Source organism: Papaver somniferum, unplaced genomic scaffold (genome assembly GCF_003573695.1).
Source record: "Papaver somniferum cultivar HN1 unplaced genomic scaffold, ASM357369v1 unplaced-scaffold_132, whole genome shotgun sequence".
NCBI lineage: Eukaryota > Viridiplantae > Streptophyta > Magnoliopsida > Ranunculales > Papaveraceae > Papaver > Papaver somniferum.
Genome location: NW_020622381.1, coordinates 14,799,236 through 14,821,016, shown reverse-complemented (window position 1 = coordinate 14,821,016; position 21,781 = coordinate 14,799,236). Strand labels below are relative to the sequence as shown.

At 36.1% G+C, this 21,781-nt stretch overlaps 1 protein-coding gene across 1 annotated transcript; it reads right to left on the bottom strand.

Moving 5' to 3' along the window:
* Positions 1-7,866: 7,866 nt before the first annotated feature.
* LOC113332633 (WAT1-related protein At1g09380-like) lies at positions 7,867-14,681 on the bottom strand. The gene is made up of 6 exons (XM_026579154.1): positions 14,613-14,681; positions 14,410-14,526; positions 13,726-13,999; positions 11,883-12,074; positions 8,493-8,644; positions 7,867-8,392 (listed from the first exon to the last, which is right to left on the bottom strand). The coding sequence occupies exons 3-6, from the start codon at positions 13,921-13,923 to the stop codon at positions 8,161-8,163; spliced, it is 774 nt and encodes a 257-aa protein (XP_026434939.1). The 5' UTR covers positions 13,924-13,999; positions 14,410-14,526; positions 14,613-14,681; the 3' UTR covers positions 7,867-8,160.
* Between the last annotated feature and the right edge of the window lie 7,100 nt (positions 14,682-21,781).

The following is a 21,781-nucleotide window of genomic DNA, read 5'->3' as shown; positions in this document are numbered from 1 at the left end:
AGAACCAGCGGAGGAAGGTGGACGAAGTAAAGAAATTAAGGAACCAACACCTATGGGAGAACCAAAAGCGAATTTTACCGCAGCAGAACCAACAAAAGAGATAAATATAGGAACTGAAGAAGAACCGAAAATATTAAGAATTGGAACTAAAATGGATAAAGAAGAAGAGGAAAAAACAAAAAGCATTCTGCGAGAATATATTGATATTTTCGCATGGAGTATGGAATAAATTCCCGGAATAGATCCGTCTGTCGCATGTCATAAATTAGACATTAAGAAGAATGTAAAGCCGTTCAAGCAAAGGATAAGGAAAATTGCAACTGATTATCATCCTAAAATAGAAGCAGAACTACAAAAGATGTTATATGCAGGAATTATATGGGAGGATAAATATCCAGAATGGATAGCAAATATGGTAGTGGTACCTAAAAAGAACAAAGGAATTAGGATTTGCATAGATTTTAAAGATCTAAACAAAGCGTGCCCTAAAGACAACTTCCTTTTACCCGATATACCTCAAATGGTGGAATCCGCATCAGGGAATGATAGAGTCACAATGTTAGATGGGTATAAAGGATATAATCAAATTCCTTTGGCAGAAGAAGATCAAGAACACACCGCTTTCTTCGCACCAGGAGGTTTATATTATTACACGAAAATGCCGTTTGGATTGAAGAATGTCGGTGCGACTTGTCAAAGAATGGTGCAGAAAGTGTTCGAAAAATGGATACATAAAACATTGGAGGTATATGTAGATGATATGCTAATTAAAAGCAAAGAGGCTAAAGATCACGTTGATGATTTGCGAGCAATATTTGAACAGATGCGAACATTCAATATTAAAGTAAACCCAGAAAAATGTATAATTGGTGTATCATCAGGAAAATTCTTAAGCTATATTATATCCAAGGAGGGAATACAAGTTGATCCGGAGAAGGTACAGGCGGTTAGAGACATGCCACCACCTGCGACAATCAAAGATGTTCAAAAGTTAAATGGATTGATAGCATCATTGGGAAGATTCATTGCAAGATCTTCAGACAAATGCAAACACTTTTTCAATATACTAAAGAAGGGAACCAAATTTGAATGGATAAAGGAGTGCGACGAAGCATTACAGAGCATAAAAGATTATTTGGTAAATTTATCCATTATGCAAAAGGCGAAGCAGGGAGAAGAATTGTTATTGTATCTAGCATCAACATCTCATGCATTAAGTGTAGTACTGTTACGATCAGAGGAAGGTGTAGAAAAACCGATATGTTACATAACCAAAACATATAACTCCGCAGAAAAAAAATTATTCAAAAACTGATAAGCTGATTCTCGCATTGGTATATGCATCATTCAAGCTTTGCATCTATTTTCAATCTCACAAAATTAAAGTACTAACTAGAGTACCAATTGAAAATGCAATGAAGAATTCGAAGAGGTCAGGAAGAATAGAGAGGTGGAATGCAAATTAGGAAATTATGAGATTGGCTATGAAATCTTATCTTCACCAAAATCTCAAGTTATCGCAGAATTTCTTGCAGAATTTCCAATAGAAGAAGATGAATATGTAGAAGAAATGATGGAGGTGGATGAAGAACATGGAAATCCTAATGATTTATTAACTGAGAGAAATCCAAACAGATGGGAGATTTTGGTGGATGGATCCTCCAATGGAGAAGGAAATGGGATTGGTATTGTATTCATTTCACCAACGGGAGCGAGAATGGCTTACTCATTCAGATTGGACTTCGCATTCACAAATAATGAAACTGAATATGAAGCAGTCATTCACGCACTAAGATTAGCAATTGAAATGAATATTGAGGATGCGTGAATAACTAGTGATTCTCAGCTGGTAATTCGTCAGATAGAAGGCACATATAGTACTAATGAACCATTTTTGCAAAAGTATAGGAGATTGGTTATGGATTTATCAATGCAAATTCCAAAAATAAGTTTGAGACATATAGGGAGAAAGATAATAGACTCGCAGATGCATTAGCGTTCATAGCATCAGTGTTAGTAGATCCGGTCGCAAGGGATATAAAAATACAAACACTATTATTACCATCTATAGAAATGGGTGAAGAAGTGCAAAGAGATGTGATGATCATAGACGATACACAAGCAGAAAATGTGAGCGACGAGAAAGATTGAAGAACTGAGATACACTCTTATTTAGAGAAAGGGGAATTTCCGAAGAAAAGATTAGAAGCACACAAATTAAAAAGTCGTGCGACAAATTATTAATTAAGGGATGGTGTTCTTTATAGAAGGTCATTCCTTGGACCTTCGCTCAGATGTCTTACGCGAAAAGAAGGAATCAAAATTCTAAAAGCATTACACTATGGCGATGCTGGCAACCATAGTGGAGGAAGATCACTCGGATACAGAGCAAAAATACAGGGCTATTACTGACCATATATGCATGAAGATGCAAAACAAGTTTCGAGAAGATGCGAAGAATGTCAACGTCATGGCAAGAAATTACATGCACTTGGGGATATGCTTAATACATCAACAAATGTGTGTCCCTTTGGAAAATGGGGAATAGATATTGTTGGACCATTTATACCAGGAACGGGACAAAAAAGGTTCCTAATTGTCGCAACAGACTATTTCACTAAATGAGCAGAAGTAAAAGCAGTTCAACATATCCGCGATAAAGACATCTTCACATTCATTTTTGAAAATATTATATGTAGATTTGGCATTCCTGCACAATTGGTGTCTGCTAATGGGAAGCAATTTGAAGGCGAGAATATAACAATGCTGCCCAATGCTTTCAAAATTCAAAGTGGTAAATCTACTCCTTTATATCCTCAGAGTAATGGAAAAGTAGAAGCTACAAACAAAACAATCGCAGACAACCTGAAGAAAAAGTTAGAAGGGCACAATAAAGGATGGTGCGAACAAGTACATAATGTAGTATGGGCTTACAGAACTACAAGAAGAGAAGCAACCGGAATGTCGCCATTCTGTCTGACATATGGAGTAGAGGAAGTGCTACCAAAAGAAGTGATCATCCCTACCACAAAAAGAGAAGCTTGGGAAAAGAATTTAAGTGCGGACTTGATCTTCACAAAGTTAGATGTTTTGGAGGAAGTAAGAGAAGTTGCTTTGCAGCACATAGAAAACTATCAAAAAATACTAGCTCGAGAATACAACAAGCGGGCTAAAATAAGAGAATTTCAACCAGGCGAATTAGTTCTGCGCGAAATTCCATTATATCAAAGAGGAAAAGATGGGAAATTGGATAAAAGCTGGGATGGACCTTATATAATAAAAAGAATAGTTGGAGAGGGAGCCTATGAATTAATGGATCTTGAAGGACGAAATACAGGTCGTAAATTAGATCGCCCTTGGAATAGGAAATTCTTGAAAAAATATTATCCATAGCCACCTGCGAGTCAATTCGCATGAATAAACAGTTAATAGCCTGAAAATTCATATTTTGGAACAAGTTTGTAATGCTAATATTTCGCTTGAAAGTTAAGAAATTCTATAAAAAGAAAAGTAAGACCTTGATAAAGGCTACAGAAAATGATATTTATTATCAGATTGGCTATGAATCTGAATGTGGCGTGCACCCTAATTCGCTTATATGTAAGAGGCAATATAGTAAGACCTATCGCACGTCACAATAGTAAATACCTAAAAGGCATGACTCAAGGAAAGGCTACACCGACCCCGGAACTTGAGTTGTGGAGGTTTGGGGTGAGAATTAAACGATGATTCCCATCCGGGAGAGATACCTTAAATTTTCAGTCTAAGATAGTAATCTTAGATTGAGAGCCTAAGGTGAGAAAGGCTCTCCTGAGGAGTGCAGAAACTCGATCAGGGCGCCGAGGTACACGGTTGAATCAAGAGTGCCCGGGGTGTCTGGAGCGTACCTTTCCACTCTTGACAAGTCCTGACTATGATGCAATCGGTCCGAAGATACCCCACTTAGGGTGCGATCTTGCTGCCATAAACCCTATAGGTAGCGTGTGCGAGATTGCGAAATCAACTGGTTGTTGAAAAGTCGGATGGGAAGAGTCATAATATTAACTCGATAGAGGTAAGCTTCCTTGAAGGGGAAATCATAGGGGAAGATAAGGACGGAACCCTCCATTAGGGAGTTGAATTGTGTCAACAGACGTAAATATCATAAGGCTTTTACTCATGGGAGTATTAAGACTTGTGATATTTATGCGACAAACCTGAAGAGGAAATAATACAAGCGAAAAAGATAAGACGGGATCAATGGGTCGATGTACTAAAATACAAAGACTTCTTGTGATTTCGTCGCACAAAAATGAGGCAAGATAAGACCTTTACATAGGAAGGCAAAATAAGACCTCCTAAGTAAATTAAACAAACCAATGATAAATTCGCACGATTATTTCTTACAAGGGACATAATAAGAGGCAAGTATGAGAATTAAAACAACAATATATTATCTTCCTTGCAACAAACAAATATGCGAAGGCTCAAAATATGTTGAAATAAAGAAAGGAAATCAAGAATGCTTAACAGTAGCATCTTATTCAAAATACTCTTCAGACTTTAGCACTGGATCCAAGATTTTCAATCTCAGTACCGGCTTCATTAGCAGATTTCTCTTCTTCTTGCTGAATTTCTTCATCATCTTGATCTTTTTCATCATCGCTTTAAAAGTTAAAATCACTATCTGGCTCAGGATATTCTTCATCCAAACTCACATTGCATACGGGGAGTTTTATTGCTGGAAGAGAGTTGCTTGAGAGAATTCCATCAATAACAGATTGGGCACTAGAGTGGCCTTTGAGAATAGATGCTCTTTCAAGGTTTCTAGCATTTATCTCTAGAAAATTCTTCTGAAATGCAAATCTTCTTCGTGCTCTGCTTCGAGACGCAGAGAGAGAGATCTCAAGGTTCCCCCGAGATAATTCCAGATTTGCATATTCTTTGCGAACCTTGGATAATTCAGAATTCAATTGAGCAACATCAGACTGGTGCGATTTTTCAGAATCTACAAAGAATAATAAATAACCATAAATAGAAGTAAAGAATTAATATTGTGCGAAAAAATGATAAGAAATCATAATAAGGCAGTCAACCCTAGCTGACTACCTTGGAAGAATTTGGAAAAAGCAAGGGTATTGTCCTTCATACTTTCCATAGCCTTATCAAATCCATCACCAACTGAACCACTGAGACGGGAGCGGATTTTCTTTTCTTCAGAAGAAAGAGATTTATTCTTTTTCTTAAGAATGTCATAGGAATTCTTCAACTGACTGTATTGTTCTTGAAATTGATTCTTCTTCAAAAAAAGATTTATGTTATTCTGAATTAGTTTCTCATTTCGGGAGCTTAAATCTTTAAGCGAAGTATCGTATTGCTCCTTCAGTATGCGAAGAGTTCGCGCTTGGTTTTCATTAATTTCATGAAGAATTGAATACTGATGTGAAAACATTGTTTCTTTCTTCGAGAAAAATAGTTTCTCCCTAGAAAGGGTGTGGTTTTCTTCTGATAAATATTGATGAAGTAAATCAGCATCACATGACAATTTAGAAAAATAAGATATTTGATCACTAAGAAAGACAATTTTTTGAGTGAGATGGTCATTTTCATGGGAAAGGTTGTCAATCTGATCAAGTGAATATGAATATTGATTATTTAATTGATTTAGTTGAGACTGTAACTTCGCGTTATTCGCTTGGGTATCTTCAGCAAGGAATTGAAAGTCATATCTCTCATTCGTTCGCTTCTGGTTTAAATCTTAACAAATGCACGAAGAAATTTACAAAAATGAATGTACGCGAAGGAATACAGAATACGATAAGTGAGTCAAATATAATAATAAATACCTCTAAGTTTTTGATTTTCGCTGCGAAGATTTTCAGCCTCAAAATTTGAAATTTGGAGTTCTCCTCTCATCCTTTGTGTTTCCTTTTCCAAAGAAACATTTTTCTGCGAAAGGTCCAACTGAGAACAGCTAGATTCAAGATGCTTTTCAACAAGCATCACACGACGATGAGAATCTTAAAAAGGAAAAGATGAGGTTAGTATGACTTGGAAGTATCATTAAAGAAGATAAAGTTAAGGTGCGAAGGATAATTACCAAAATATCTAGAGAAACATGGAAACTCGGGTCAATTTGAGAAAGGCCCTCATCCCTTGAAGCTTTATCAACGGGAAATTCACATAGAAGCTTGCTTAAGGCAGAACAGGAGTGAAGCTTGCAAGGATCATCAGTTAAAGATTGGGCAGAGTTGATGACATCGGATAGAGTTTGAGCAGCAAGTCTTACACTATCCAAAGCTTTCTTATTCAAAGGAAAAGAATTTAGTAAGGAAACAGAAGAAGGAGTAGTAAAATCTGTTGGGATGAGGGATTTCTTTTGAGAAAGGTTCGGTTGAGAGCTAGAGTTAATGGGTGAATAAAAAACTTGATTTGCATGCGATGGAATCGCAGAGGCAACAGGAGGAGTGCTTTTTATTACTTGGCAAAGAGAAAGCTCCTTATTCACAGGAGACTCTTTAAAAAGTTCGTCATAAGTAACATAGGCATTCTCATCCATAAGAGGATTTTTTGGTGAAGGAGTAGCAGGAACATTCTTCTCAGAAACCTGGGGAGATATATGGGTGACAGAAATATCTTTTTCAAGAGTTTGACTTATTATCGGAGTGATAGGAGGACTAGTATGCGAAGGCTGAACTGTGGATACATGAACAACATATGTAGCGCTAAAATCTAGAATAGAAAGATTTCAAGAGAGTGGTATGGGTTTGCGAGACTTTTTTAACTTTCTGCTTCTTACCATCAACCATCTCAGCGTCGGAAGCCTGTGAAAATAAAGTAGATAAGTAATAGAGCAACAATATTGTTTTAAGATGATTGGGTATTCCTTACTTCTTTATTATGCGAAGCCTTCCTCTTGTGAGATTCCTTATTTTGAGATCCATTATCAGTGCTCGGTTTCTTCTTCTGCGATTCCTTATTTTCACTTGAAGAAGACTTGGGTTTTTGCATCATTCGAAGAGCGCCAATGGAAGAGCTTTTCCTGCGAAAGTATGGGAATTAGATCATAAAAAATAAATAAAAAAAAAAAATAAATAAAAAGATTAATGGTTAAAATCAATAGTCATTATGAAGAAAGGAAACAAACTTTGATTCAGAGTTCATGGTGGAAGAACAATAGCAGAAGAAATCAGTGACAGCAACGGAAATGGGTAATAACAGATGAAGATGAATAGCAACTAGAAAGAGAAGATAAATGATGAAGAAGGAAGAGATTATAGTGAAAAAACCCTTAAATAGATGAAAAGAAGTAACCGGTTGAAGTCGGTTCAAGCCGGTAAAAGGGAAGAAAATCGACACGTGTAGAGAGAGACTTGAAACCCGGATAACTGTCGACAAAGTATAATGGAAAAAGATAGGCATGTGCGATTTTCAAGAGGAGAATTTCTCATATCGCTCACTCTGAAGAATAAGCAACATGAGAAGAGGCAAATGTAGGAGTTAAATATCGCACACGTTAATAACTACGCGAAGTAAAGAATACAACCTGAGCGAAGAGCATCGCACATAGCAAAGTTGAGATGACGCATCAGATGATGTCAGCAAAGTCACGAGTAAAGTGTGAAGAATTATGCGAAGAAGTATACTATGCGAAGATGAGCGATTGTATATGAGCGAATATGTCGCATAGAGATCCCGAAAATAATGGGATTATTAGTTGTCATCCACTATGTAAAATCCTATATAAAGAAGAGAGTCATTGTTTCTGAAAGGATTCTAGGACAAGTCTTGATCAAGAAATAGGGAGAGAGAGAAAGTAAATCTAGGTTTCAAGTAAAATCGTTGTAATACTTGAATCTATTTTGTAAACATTCTCAACCTTCAATTAATAAGACAAAAGTTCATAATAATCGCCTAGAGATTGAGTTAGTAATTATGGAATGTAGTCGTAAGATTTCTTACAACTACAAAGGAAATGTACTAAAGAAAGACAACAAAAAGGAATTGAGGTTTATTACACTTTAAGAAGGAGGTATCAATTTGCTGCACCAAAACAGTCTTGTTCTGGGAATTATAAGTTCCAAATCCCCCACAGCATATTAGCTCCATAGCAAAAGGTCTCGAGTTTGTCATCAACGGACTCAACACTGCAAACTACCTTATAGTTCACTGGAAACTACCTTACAGTACAACTATTTCTTCATCAGACTTACCATCCCTCTCACCAGCCGTCTCATCCCTCTCAGCAGCCCTCTCACCATCCCTCTCAGCAGCCCTCTCACCGGCCCTCTCACCATCCCTCTCACCAGATTCTAAATCATGTTCTAGTTTTTTCTTGAGCTTTTCGTTCTCAACTCCTTTAACTTTATTGAATAAAATCAATCCGAAAACGATAAGTATGGCTCCCATTAATCTGCATTAACGACATTTTATTATGGTGTGAAATTTATCCTCCCAGTTTGAAACGATTTGATATAAAATGAATCAGGGAAACTAAAAGGTCGATTACATACCCTCCTAAATACAACGACTCATCCAAAAGCAACCAGTCGACGACAGATACAAGAATCAGAACCAATGGGCTGAACATCACCACATATGTGGCCCCTTTCTCCGCGATGCACCATTGTTGAGCCACGAAGGAAAGTCCAGACACCGCCAACCCCTGCATCAAATAAAATACAAGAAGATAGAGTTAGAAACCACTCAAACTGAACATCAGAAAACTACTCTAAAATTTAGCTGATTTCAAATAAAGACCATTCTTAGTAAGTGAAAGTCAAGATCAACTCGTTGTTCATGAGGAAACACCATTCTCAGTAAGTGAGAGTAAAGACAATCTTAGTTTGAGATCAGATTTCTATAAGCAAAGGGAGATGGTTTGTTGTAAAGAAACTTGTAGAGAAAATTATATCAGTAGGCGAATTCTCTCTAACAAGAGTAGGAGTATATGATGGAAGCTTTACCAGACATAGTAAGTACTCCAGTACTATGTTTGATAATTCTATTCGTGAAACTCAAGTTAAACGAGCAGCTGAAACTATTACTTTGAGTTCAGACTTGAATAAGAAAAAGTTCTGTCATATGGAAACTTGTACAGAAAATTATACAAGTGGAATTCAGGGGAGAATTCTCTTGAACACCGTAGACAAGTTACAGTTGAAAAGCTATCATGGAATTTTGGAAGCATCATGTCCACAACATATGGAGATGCTGATATTCACATTGAAGAGACGTATGTGCAATGGTCTACACCAAAAGGTATTGGATGGACGACTGCATGTTTTACATCTACCGTTGCATATAACAACCTACCATCTGTGCTAGAGTTATTTTTACCAAGTGACTAAGTGAGGGGGACGGTTCATGGCGTGGAGGTTGCTTAACAAATTTGGCTCGCAGAGATTTGTTGTCTCCTGTTTGTTTTCATAGAGTTGCTTCTACCAATGTGAAGGCACCACATTATGATATTAAAAAATGTACACACAGCACTGATTTTTATGTCATGATGCTGAATGTTGTTATTCGGTTTTTGGTTGTTTCTTACTGAAACACTTTAATAATTCAATTCTATGACCGTGGGGTGGGGAAAACTGTAGATGGGTTTTTGTACCTACTTCTCAGACTATGTCAAAACAAGCTAGTTTGACACATACAATCGACGTGAAATCGGTTGTCAGGTTATTTGATACTGACTAGGAGGAACGCCTAAGTCGAGGAGAGGGAGGAGAGATCCTGTGTTATGTTATCCAGAATACTGCTGTTGCACCCGTAAAGGACTTTGTTCTACTGTATTGTGTCAACAGAGATGTTTATGGTCAGGCTGATGTAACCTCAAGGTGTATCAAACTCGTAACCGACATCGGTGGTGCAGCAGGCTGTGCTAGTGCCAGCAAGGGTCAATGAAAGCTAGCTCCTGATCCATCTTGTTCGTTACAAACAACAAAGGTCAACAACCTTCCACAACAGCTAAGGTTAGAGAATTTGGGACTAACTTGGTATACTGTAATGGTGGCTATGGGTAGTACCTATCTTCTTGGAGAGTATGGCTAACCTTTGGCTAAAAGATCTGGTTGCAGCACTAAGGGACTCGTTGGTTTTTGTTTCTGATCGTGACAAAGCAAATCAGACATCATATGATGTATTATCAGCTTACTGGTGCATGTGCTATTATGCAAATCCAGTTGTCAAGGTGGTTGTTTCGGCTCTATCTACATTAGGCTGCGTACTTTCGGTTGTTAAACATAAGGCTGCCTACTTTTGGTTGCTAAACATAAATTTGATGATCAAGAGCGAGAAGAGATTACTGTTTACTGTTCTCGGAAAATTTCCAACTGGATTCTAGCAGATTTATGTTCAGACTACATGTTAAGGGACGAGGAGAGCTTGAAAATAAATAACAACAAAGTTGCTCGTCCCAGAACTTATGCAGTATGAAGCGGTTAGTAAGGAAGCTTCAAAATGATTTGCTTTCTAATCATGCAAGTCAACTGACTGAAATGGAACAATTTCGATGTCATGCTTTGCTAAGAGGTGAAAGGGCGGACGTCCGATCAAGGATATGTAGCCTGTTTCCTAGAATTTCTCGTCTAGGACATGTAAAAAGAGTAATGGTTGGTCTGTGCAAATTTATTTCAGCTCGAGAACGTGTTGAGCTGTATAGAGAGTTTATGACATATGTGGGCAGCTGCTCTGATGGTTACTTTTCGTTTTATACAGTACTCAAAGAGGCTGTCGAGATCTTCTATAAGGGTGTTGTAAGTAGCTCAACCGTAGACCCTCTAGCTACTTTCTGTGGTTACAATCTTCAGAAACGAGGAAGTGGGAAATTGGGGGTTGAATCTCTTGATGACACGGTAGTGAAGGTAGCCGAGGTAACAAATAATAGTGATGCAGATTGTTTCGCTGAATTAGACCTCAAGCAGCTTGCATGTTGACTTATGTCGCACAAGATTGCGAATGAAGACCGTGAAGACGTGCATGCAAAACAGAAGATGGTGGTCACTGGTTTCACAGAAAAAAAGAGGAATATATCTAACTTTGAGGAGTATACAATGGCAGCAAATATTAATCGATGGCATAAAAGATTACAAGGAAAATCAGGGAGAGCTTCAGTACTTGCTTGCCGTGGTTCCAAGACTAGGTCCGACCAGAAATTAGCATATGTTCTGAATATCAAGATAAGGTAGTGGAGTTGATGCTGGAATCAGAAATGAAGGTTGAGTTTCGTGTTTGATCGTGGGAAAGCAGCGGGGATATCCTATAAAAAAATTGGACAACATTTCTTGCTTATTGCGTTTTAGGATCTCCAAAGCGATGGGTTTTGTTTTTCAATCGTGTGAAGGCAGAAAGGACATCAAAGACATATGCAGAATTAAAGCACCTCAGCAGAGCTGAGATTTTCTTCAACCTGGGGTGGTTGATGCAGGGGCATATTCTGCCTAGTTATGTATTTTTTTTATTCAGGAATGTTTTACTAGTTTTGTTCTATAAGGAGGGCATATGTGTCCTTAGTCTTAGGGTTTTTTTTGTAGAAGTTATCTTTCTAGTATAAATAGGCTATTAGGTCTTTTTATGATATTTTCTTATAATTATAATCTATTGATTAGAGTAATGGGTTTAGACCTAGAATCGATTTATCTACGTTCTTAGAGTTCAAACTGATGTTCTATATGCTTATTTCTGTTTGATTGCGTTATCCTATCCTTTTGGTTTCTAAACTTCATCACATTCTATAATGGGGGAGTTTCTGTTCTTATATGCTTAGGTTTCTTTATCTTTAGTGTATAAATAGTCTATCAGATTGTCTTTAGAAGACAGACTTTTTTTATGATATTATCTTAAACTATAATGTATTCTCTTATGATTCAAAGGAAAAGAAATAGATAGTGATTTATCCTTACACTCCAAAGAATCGCCAACAATCCCACATCGAAGCCAAATCGCCAAGCTTTCATTCCATTAGCTGAAATTGCTACTTCAATCATTGCGACTACACAAAGTTGAACAGAGGCAAGTAGACTCATCAAGCAAGTGGTGGCATATGGAGCTGAGAATGCCACCTTTCGGTGAGTTGTTGAGAAACTCATTCTCCCCTGACACAGAATAGAAACATAAAAAATCACGGACCATACATAACAAAAAATGTAAAAAAGCAAATCTTAAGGAGTTTTTCAGTCACAAAACATGCTAGGATAAATTATTTGGAGGAATGTGATTCCTGCTACCTTGTGGTAACTATGAAGAACAATCGATCAAGAAAAGTCAGAATCAGTTGATTTATACTAATAGCATGGTGGACAGTGTTGGGTTGGCAATGGTTTTAAACTTAAACTATTTACGGAAGCACATGTGACAGCGTGAGTGACTGGTGAGTGCATAATAACGTTATTCTTCTCCATTTCTTAACAAACTGAAATTGCATCTAGAATTATTTTTAACAACTTTACAAATCTTAAGGGTCTTATTTTGTTCATGTAAAGAATGTGACCATCAAAATACCTTGAATGCAGAATGTTTTGCGTCAACTGAGGCCTGATCAATGGCAGAATAAAAATGAAATAGAAGAATCCACGATGAAATCATATTGTATATCAAAAACATGAACTAAATTTGCAAAAAGAAACACCGCAGGCGAATATTTCAGGAACCAAATTCTGTAATCAATCCCCTTTTACATAATAGCGCCAAAACTCAAAATTTGGGTCTAGCAGTCGGCCTTCAATGTGATGGCTATGTCTTTGTCAGTCACAACAAATGTAGAAAAAAAAATGGAATCAGTTTTTTTGTTTTTCTAATTTCTTAGATTACCCAATTTCCATAGAGTACCATGAAACGAACAATTTTCATGTTCAAAGTACATCAAAAACTACATTGATTCAATCACAATCGATCGATTTCAGTATCATTTTTAGATTATTGGAGATTTTGATTCAACATTTTTACAAAAACAAAAAAAAAAAACAAGAGTTACAGAAGCAGAGAGGTGAAAAAGAGGGCGATGAGAGGAGAAGAAGGAGACAGGGGGACTGAGAATGGGATATGACTATGTGTATGGGACAGTTGGACTTCGGAACGGGATATGCTAGCTTAAACTACACACGTATCACCATTCAAAAAAATAAATAAAAAAGACTATACAAGTATCTAATTATAAATCATGCTTGTGTTCCATGCTGGTAACATCGCAAATATGTTAAAAATATTTGTTTTCCGAGTATTTTGCCTCATATCATGTCATGTCTGTAACTCTGTATCGTGTTGTGTTTGTGTCTCCCTGTGCGCTTCAGTGTTACCCAGTTCTATTTTGCTTCTTATAGGCCTTTTATATTATGGAGGTCAGGTAATTCTTTTTTTGACGACTACGAGGATGCAGGATTAAAGCATTGATCTTCTCATGGATGAAGGTATTTAATCCTGGTGTGGCATCAAATTTCAATAGTTTGATATTTGGGTGGGATGCTCTCTTCGAATGGGATTCTCCTTCAGTTGTTATGGTGCTGTTTTGGTTTTCATTCTCTTTTGTTTTTCCTTTGTCTTCTGTTTTCTTTTGGTTTGAACTAGGAGCACTCCTGGTTTCTCCCTTGTTGTACTTATCCTTTTCCTTCTAATATATATCCAGTTTTCAAATAAGCAGTTATAAAACTATGAAGACATTCCTTACCTGGTTAATGAACCAGCCAGCAGCTGAAAGACAGCTTCCCAATGTAAGCAGAACATAGTCCGTTTTAGGGATTGGCGACTTACCCATTCAGTGATTTTGGCACTGGACATTCCAAAAATGGGTACTCTCAGGTCGGGTGAATTCGATAATAGACGTCTGTTACCGAGCCAACTGACTTCAGTGCTAGAGTGATGATGCCCCCTCAACAATCTTCTCAGTGCTTTCCATGTCAGATCTGGCTTCCGTATCAGCATCGGGCCACGGAGGAATGACATGATCATTGCACCAGAAATGCATACCAAGGCACTGATCAGTTTGGCCCAACCCACCCAAGTACTAATATCCAATACCTCCGACCTATAACCAATAAGAAGTCGTAATTACAATTCGAAAAGAAGATGGAAGCCTCATCGGAGGACACAATAGAGTAGAATTGAAAAAGGAGTTCAAAAGTAGGCAAGCCTAATTCAAATAGACAATTCATCAAAGTCTTCCTAATAGATATTTCGATTTATTAGTACGGGAAAAACAGAAACATCTCAATACTACGTTATGAATACTCCGTTTGTGGAACTCAAGTTCTAGACTGCCCAATTGTTATATGGGATGGAATTTGCAATCTAGGTCAGTTATCTGTTTCAAATGAAACAATCAACAAGAGTAATGGGAAGTAGTACATATATACAGTGCATGCTAATCAAAGGTGTTAGAAATCACAAGGAGATCAATTTATGGCTTGTAGTTAATAAAAAAAGCAAGAAAAATACCCAAATGCTACCGATCCAGCAAATGTGAAGGCCGGGAAAAGATTGCCAAGCGCTGCTGTGATGGTTGGAGATGAGTGTCCAAGTCCAGCTATATATAATCCTTGGTTCAGAGTGCCTCTACACATTGATCATGGAAGTTTATTGTTTCGAAACAGATTGCACATTAAACATAATCAGCTTACTCTCCTAATCTTCACACTTACCCAAGAAAAGAGGATAACACTATCCGCAGAAATATAGATCTTGTGGTTAATGCTTGAATCAATTGGTGTCTGCATCAGGCAAAAGCAATGAGAAGTTAGAAGTAAGCAGGTGACTGTTGAAACCCATTTTGCTAAATCATCAATTTTGTTACTCAAAACGACTCAATAATTACAAAAGGCAGTTTATAAAGGAAACTGCAAACAGAAAAAAGAAAGAAACCAATCAAACGAAAAAAGGGTTTTGAGAATTAGAAATACTAAACCTAGCTTAATTGGGGGCCAAACATTTTAATTTGGGGCCTTGCACTAGAGGACAAAAAAAGATCACCCAATCCTAATTTGGGTCACCCCTTAAAAAAGTATTTTCTAAATGGCTAAAATGTCCCTAAATAATTAGTGATAATCTTAATTAATTAGTGATAATCTGATTTAATTAGAGTTTAATTCTTTTTTTTCCAGATTTTTTGTCTGCAATTTTGTGTCTGATTTTTTATTTTACCCACATCTGTATGAAAAGTCTCATGGTATTGAAAATGTGAAAAATACTAGAACCACCCTACTATATGGGTTCAATATTTAGAAGCCCCACAAAATGGATCCTCCACTATCAACTCCATACTTTCATATTTTGATATTTCGAGGCCCAATACTTTCATTTTTAGGGCTTCATAACGAAAATGTTTTTTTCGCTATGACAACTTTACCCTTTTCTATTTAAACAAGAATAAAATCAGTAGATATTTTCATTTCTAAATTTTCTTTCTCTCTCTTTCCTCTCTCTCGTCTGTGGAGAAACCATTTCTAGGGTTTTCTGAGATTCATTTTCCACCTTGCGAATTGATTTGATTCAATGGAGATTTCGTAAAAATCATTCATCGTTGATGGAGAAGATATCAGAGAAGATTCATTCACATGATTAATCATCATCGTCTTCATCTGATTTTGATAATGAAAAGGAAGTTAAACATCAGTCAGTACCTAAATCTTCATCAGCAAAAGGTGTTCATTCTGCTATTAATCGCCTCTTGGGAAGGAAGAAACATGTTAATCATGTCTTTGGTGGTGGAAAGCGTAAGAATCTCACTACTGATTTTTTGTGATTTTTTGTAGATTTGTTTGGTAGTTTGGTGGTTGATCTAGGTTTTTTGAGGTTGAATTTTGAGCTTGAAGTTCTAGATTTGGTTTGATTTTGTTTGGATTTGAAATAATTTCTGATATGGTTTTAGTGGACTTAGTTGCATGTTATTGGAGGTGGATAATGATTTGTTTTACTGTTAATTTCATGATCGATGCACTTGATTGGGGTTTGTATGTAAAGTTGATGTCAATTCCTAGATGTTTAGTTTGTTTTGCTTGTCTGTGATCTTATCGAGGTTTGAGTGGCTGTGATTTCTGTGTTTTTGTGTACTTAGATTAGGATGTATGAATCAATTAAATATTAAACATGTGAAAATTGAAGCTATATTGATCGGTATCTCACTTTGTATCTGAACTGATTGATTTCGTGGATCTGATTAGATTCACGAAGGTGGAATTTGGGTATTACCAAGCTTGTTATAGCTGTATTTATAATAACTTGCAATATATATAACATAAACTTTATATCCCAGGATGTGTAACTAGCAGTTACACATCCTGGTAGTTACTGCTAGATCCTCATCCAAACTGAATGATGGTCCTTTACTGAGAACAAGCTGGCCATAAAGCAACTGCCGAACAATGTTATCTAGTCATTCTAATATGCATGATATACCTTTTCATAAGAACTTGCAATATACATAACATAAACTTTATATCCCAGAATGTGTAACTGCTAGTTACACATCCTGTTAGTTACAGGTTTCGGATAACTAGCAGTTAGACATCCATATGCCAACATATATAGATACCTAGAAATGTGGCAATCACAATCAAATTTTATGGAGTCATGTTTACCTGAAGCTCACTAGACAACACCATCCTCATCTGCTTAACCACTTTTTTGGTATCATTATCAACACCACCACTCCCTGCAATCCACACATACACGTAAACAATGTATATAGTTATTAAGAGCCTTATTTTTCTGAAAATTCATTTGGTCAATGTTGTCCTAGTAATTGAAAACAGAAACACTAAAGATATACTTTGCTTCATGTCTTAGCAATTGAAAATCAGAAACTTGCATTCATGGACAAGCATTATAAGATTATATAGAATTAAACTATCTTTTGCAAAGGTACAAAAGTATATATTGACTTAAAGTAATGAGAATCACAGAACATGTAGCTTATTTGTTTGAGCAAGATTGTTACTGAAATTTGAAACAGTCGAGTTTGTTGAAGGTAAACTTCAAGATATGCATCTGTGTATTCCTTTTCAATCATCGTAAGAGAATAGAATTACCGCAATAGCTAACAAAACATAACATGTATCTTATCCAACAAACACATTTCCGATGCCAGTGAACTTCCCTCTGCAAATAATTGATAAGACAAGTTAAATATCACCATTACTTCATATATCAATTTGTTTACTTTACAGTCCACCTACATGTCTTTTTGAATTTGAGAGTTGAGAAATTATTTTGTTACGATCTGTCCCAAAATTATTTTAGTAAAATTGATTGGTTGATTTGTGAATGCTTAGATTTTTCGTTATGATTAATGTGTTGTGAATTTTCTGCTGCTGCAGCTGCTGATGTTTTCTTATGGAGGAACAAGAAGATTTCAGCTAGTGTTCTTGGTGGAGCTACTGTTACATGGGTTCTATTTGAATTTTTGGAATACCACTTGCTCACTTTGGTCTGCCACTGTTCTATATTGACTTTGGTTGTTCTGTTCTTGTGGTCGAATGCATCTACCTTCATCCAAAAGTGAGTCGATTAATTGAGCGTTTGCAAGTTTTCCAATGGATTATTTTCTTCTGGAGTTGTTTCCTATGAATTTGTTATTGTTCTTTTCAGGTCTCGCCCAAATATTCCTGAAGTCCATCTTCCTGAGGTAAAGAAGATCGAGAAAGTCATCAGCAGTGAAAGATCGAGAAGACTTCATCACCAAAAATTATTGAACAGGTAAATTTCTTCTGTTGCAATCATTTTAATTCGATCAAAATAATTAAGTGATAGATCTCAATATGGAATTCAAAAAGTATTTTCATAAATCTCAAAAACTGAAAACTTCAATTTCATTTCGAGAAGATAGAGAAGACTATGAAGTAAACAAATTGATAGGTGGAATGATGGTGATCTTTAACTTGTCTTGTCTCTTATTTGCAGATAGAAGTTCACTGGCATCGGTAAATCTAAGAGGAAACGCCTGGAAACAAGATCCCTTGGTAACCACAATTCTACTGAAATACCCATATTGTTGCTACCTTCTAGTTACACAAGTTAAGTGGATGTGTAACTTCAAGTTACACAGACTAAATAAATGTGTAGTTTCTAGTTACACATGCTAATTAGATGTGTAACTTTTACTTACACATATTGTTTGAATGTGTAACTTCTGTTTACATAGATTTACTTACGTATAGTAATGATTGTTACTACTAATAATTTATGTGTAAAATTATTTTGTTACATTGTTAACCAGTGAGTTGTGTATTTTTTCTCAGCCGATAGTCAGAATCTCTTTGTTCGACTTTTTACTTGAAAATGTTGCATTCTTTCCATTAAGGTTGCATTCTTTTCATTCTGGTTCGATTTTAGTTTGCTTATCTTGAATCTTGGACTACAAATATGAAGTTTGATTAAAGAATTTGTGGTGGTGTTGATGGTGGATGTGCAGGTTTTGGAAGAGGATGCGGAGGCAGTGGTGGTGGTGGATCAGGTTTTGAGGATAATTTGGATTTGGAGTTAGTGGTGGTGTTTTGATATGAAGCTGAGAAGTTTGGTATGGATGTTGGAGCCGTACTGTACACTGTAAGTTGGAGATACTTTACATGATCTTGCTAGAGCATTTTGAACAATCAAAAGTTGATATTGGTTCTTCAGGTGACTATTTATTGGTTTCAAATGGTATTTTGTTGGTTTTTATCTGGTACTGAAAGGAAATCAAGATTGAGACGAGAATTACATACACTATAAGTCCACCAATGTGACGAGAACTATAGTCACTATATCTGTGTCATTCCCTTCTAGATTCTCATACAAGATCTTTCTCAATTCGCTTGTTTGAACATGACTGTATATTATTTTCTCAGACGTCTTTACCTTTTTATTGTCAGCATAACTTGTCAACTAAAATGCGCTGCATTGTTAACTTCCTAGGGATACTCAGGATATGATACGGTCGGGAAACCTTAAACTTCGTTGTTTGGTTGGTGAAAGTTTAATGTTTACAAACAAGTTCACTGGCACATTAGTCAGTGTATCGAGATTCTGATAGAAATGTCTTTCTACCCCTTTTGTTTTGTTTTGTTTTGGGATATAATGTACTTGACTATGCAATGGTTTGCCTATATTTAATATATTAGTATTGTATGAATTTTGTTCTGGATAAGATATATATATTTGAGTGGTTATAAAATCGGTATTGTACGTTTTATGGTTGAGAAAAATAGTACTAAAATGTATTCGGTAATCTTAGGCTCAAGGTTATGTGACCGTTGAAGAAGTAGAGAGGCGTTTTTCTTGGTCATCCGGCCGTGCTACAGATGCTTTAATTTGGAAACTTTACTCGAAGTAAGTTTTCCATTTTAGTTTTCGTTTGATTTCCGTTTTAGTTGCCTCCTTGGTTTTCATTTCAAACCAATCAATCTGTTAAAAATTTGCAGGAAGGTCTAGCTGTGATTGATGATGGTTGCAGAGACTGTAAGCGCAGGTATTGGTTTGCTTGTGTATCAGTTTGTGCCTCTGCATAGGCACGTTTTTGTTCATGTCCGAGGATATACTAACTGAATGTGTAACTGCTAGTTACACTATCTGATTGGATGTGTAACTTCCGATTACACGTGCCTTATGCATGTGTAACTTCCGGTTACACAAGTCGTATTACACATCTATTTAAGTTCTTATTTCAACTGATCTCTTAATTGTAATTTATTCACTTAGTTCCTGCAAATAGTAAAGCAGTTTATTTGCCAGTTGTGCATTTTTTTCCTTTTTAAGTTGCATTGTTATTGTGATCTGACCATAAAAACAACTTTTTCGTAGTGTGATTGCAATTCAAGAGATTTCATTTAACAAGAAGAGCAGATACTTCATTTTAATCTGATATTATGGTACCTTTTTGTCTTATTACTTTGCAAGACAACTATATGCAGAACAAACTTGTGAAACTTGTATGCGTCTTTCTTTAGGTCCTGATTCTGTATAACATAATTAATGGTGAGTTACCTTATGTACTTAAAACTTTTTTTTAGCTCTGACATGTATGATTTATTGCGCTGGGAATCTAGGATCAACTATTGTTCTTATAATATCAGATAACGTGTCTTTGAACCTTGTTAGTATGATGCTTTGATGGAATTTTTTGCTAGTAAGATGCATTTTTAACTCTTGTGGTTCCAGGTATATGAAACCCATGGACGTTTAGCTCTGGAAGCGGAGGACTTTCCGGAGTTTAATCAGGTTGGTTACTGATTTGCTGTAAGTTATCTGACCTTTATTGGATGTGTAACTATTAGTTACACATGCTAATTAGATGTGTCACTTCTAGGTACGCAAGCTAAATGGATGTGTAGCTACCAGTTACACATGCTAATTAGGTGTGTAGATTATAGATACACATCGCTAGGTACACAGTCCCATGAAATAGTGCATATTTTTGTTGTTTTTTTCCAGATTTGACACGTTTTGGTGGTAGAGGTGGTGGTATAGGAACAGGTTTGTATGAGGATTTGAAACCAGTGGTGGTGTTCTGGTGGAATAGGTATTGGAACATGTATTCAACTTTCTCTTGCAAGCAAGTCATTATATATACAAATCAGGCAGTCAATTGAGTGATAAAATAAATGACTTCATGTATTGTAACTTATATATACACATGCTAAATGGATGTGCAGGTACTAGTTACACATGATAATAAATAGATGTGTATCTACTAGTTACACAAGCTAATTATATGTGTAACTTCTAGGTACACATGCTGATTGGATAGGATATAAAGTTTATGTTTCGTCGTACAAATGCAATTTAAATTTTTGTTGAGTTGCTTTCTTCTTTTGAACTTGCCACATTGAAGTGCGTCAGTTTGCTATGAATTGCTAGTTTGAACTGTTCGTTCACTATGAATTATAAATTGCTGATCCAAATGTGAATTATGGTTTTCTTAACAGGATTTGTAGTGAGGACAAGCTTATGTCTTGGAGTCATTTCAAAGATGAAGGTGATGTTGAGTTCAAGGTTGTTCTTTTTGTTCCTCCAAAGGCTCCTCATGATCTGTGTGGGAGTTACTACACTTCCCAGGTACCTTAACTTTTTGATGGGTTTGATATTTATATTTAGTGTTTTAATGAAGTCCGTTGTATTTAATTAGCTTGTATGCTTTCCGTAGTAACTAGGAAACATTTATAGCTCGTATTAAATTTAGATGTTTCGCAGTAGAACATGTGATATACACAAGTTATTTATATGTGTAACTTCTAGTTACACATGTTATATGCTTGTGTAACTTCTAATTACACAAGTAGGATGCATGCGTAACTCTGAATTACACTAGACATATGCATAAGTAACTTCTAATTACACATGCTAAAACGAACAAACTTTGTAACCAAAAATTACACATGCCAGTTACACAATCTAGTTGGATGTGTAACCGCTAGCTACACATGCTAGTTGGATGTGTAACTGCCAATTACACATGCTATTTCAGTGTGTTAAATTTGAAAATATATTTGTCTCGTTTTCTGAAAAGTAGTATTTATCTCTTACTGACAAGTTTAATGAGACTAGTATTTTGGGTAAGGGTGGGTTTGGATGTGTTTATAGAGCTCATATTGATGATGAAAATCTCATTGCATCTGTCAAGAGATTGAATTGCGAAAGACAAGATGCAGAAACTGAATTTAAGGTTTACTCAACTTCATTTATAGAGATCATTGTAAAGTTTTCTTTTTCATTTTTTGGTCATTCTGATGTTAGACTGAGTTCGAATTACAGAATGAAGTATATTCGTTGAGTAGTATTTAACATTCGACTATAATTTCCCTACTGGGTTATTGTATTTATGGCGAGACAAAGTTCA

Coding starts and splice junctions, on each gene's coding strand:
- LOC113332633 (XM_026579154.1), bottom strand. CDS start 13,923: ATGATCATGTCATTCCTCCGTGGCCCGATGCTGATACGGAAGCCAGAT. Junction 12,075..13,725: donor GTGCCAAAATCACTGAATGG/GTAAGTCGCCAA, acceptor ATTCTGTGTCAG/GGGAGAATGAGTTTCTCAAC. Junction 8,393..8,492: donor GAGTCGTTGTATTTAGGAGG/GTATGTAATCGA, acceptor TCGTTAATGCAG/ATTAATGGGAGCCATACTTA.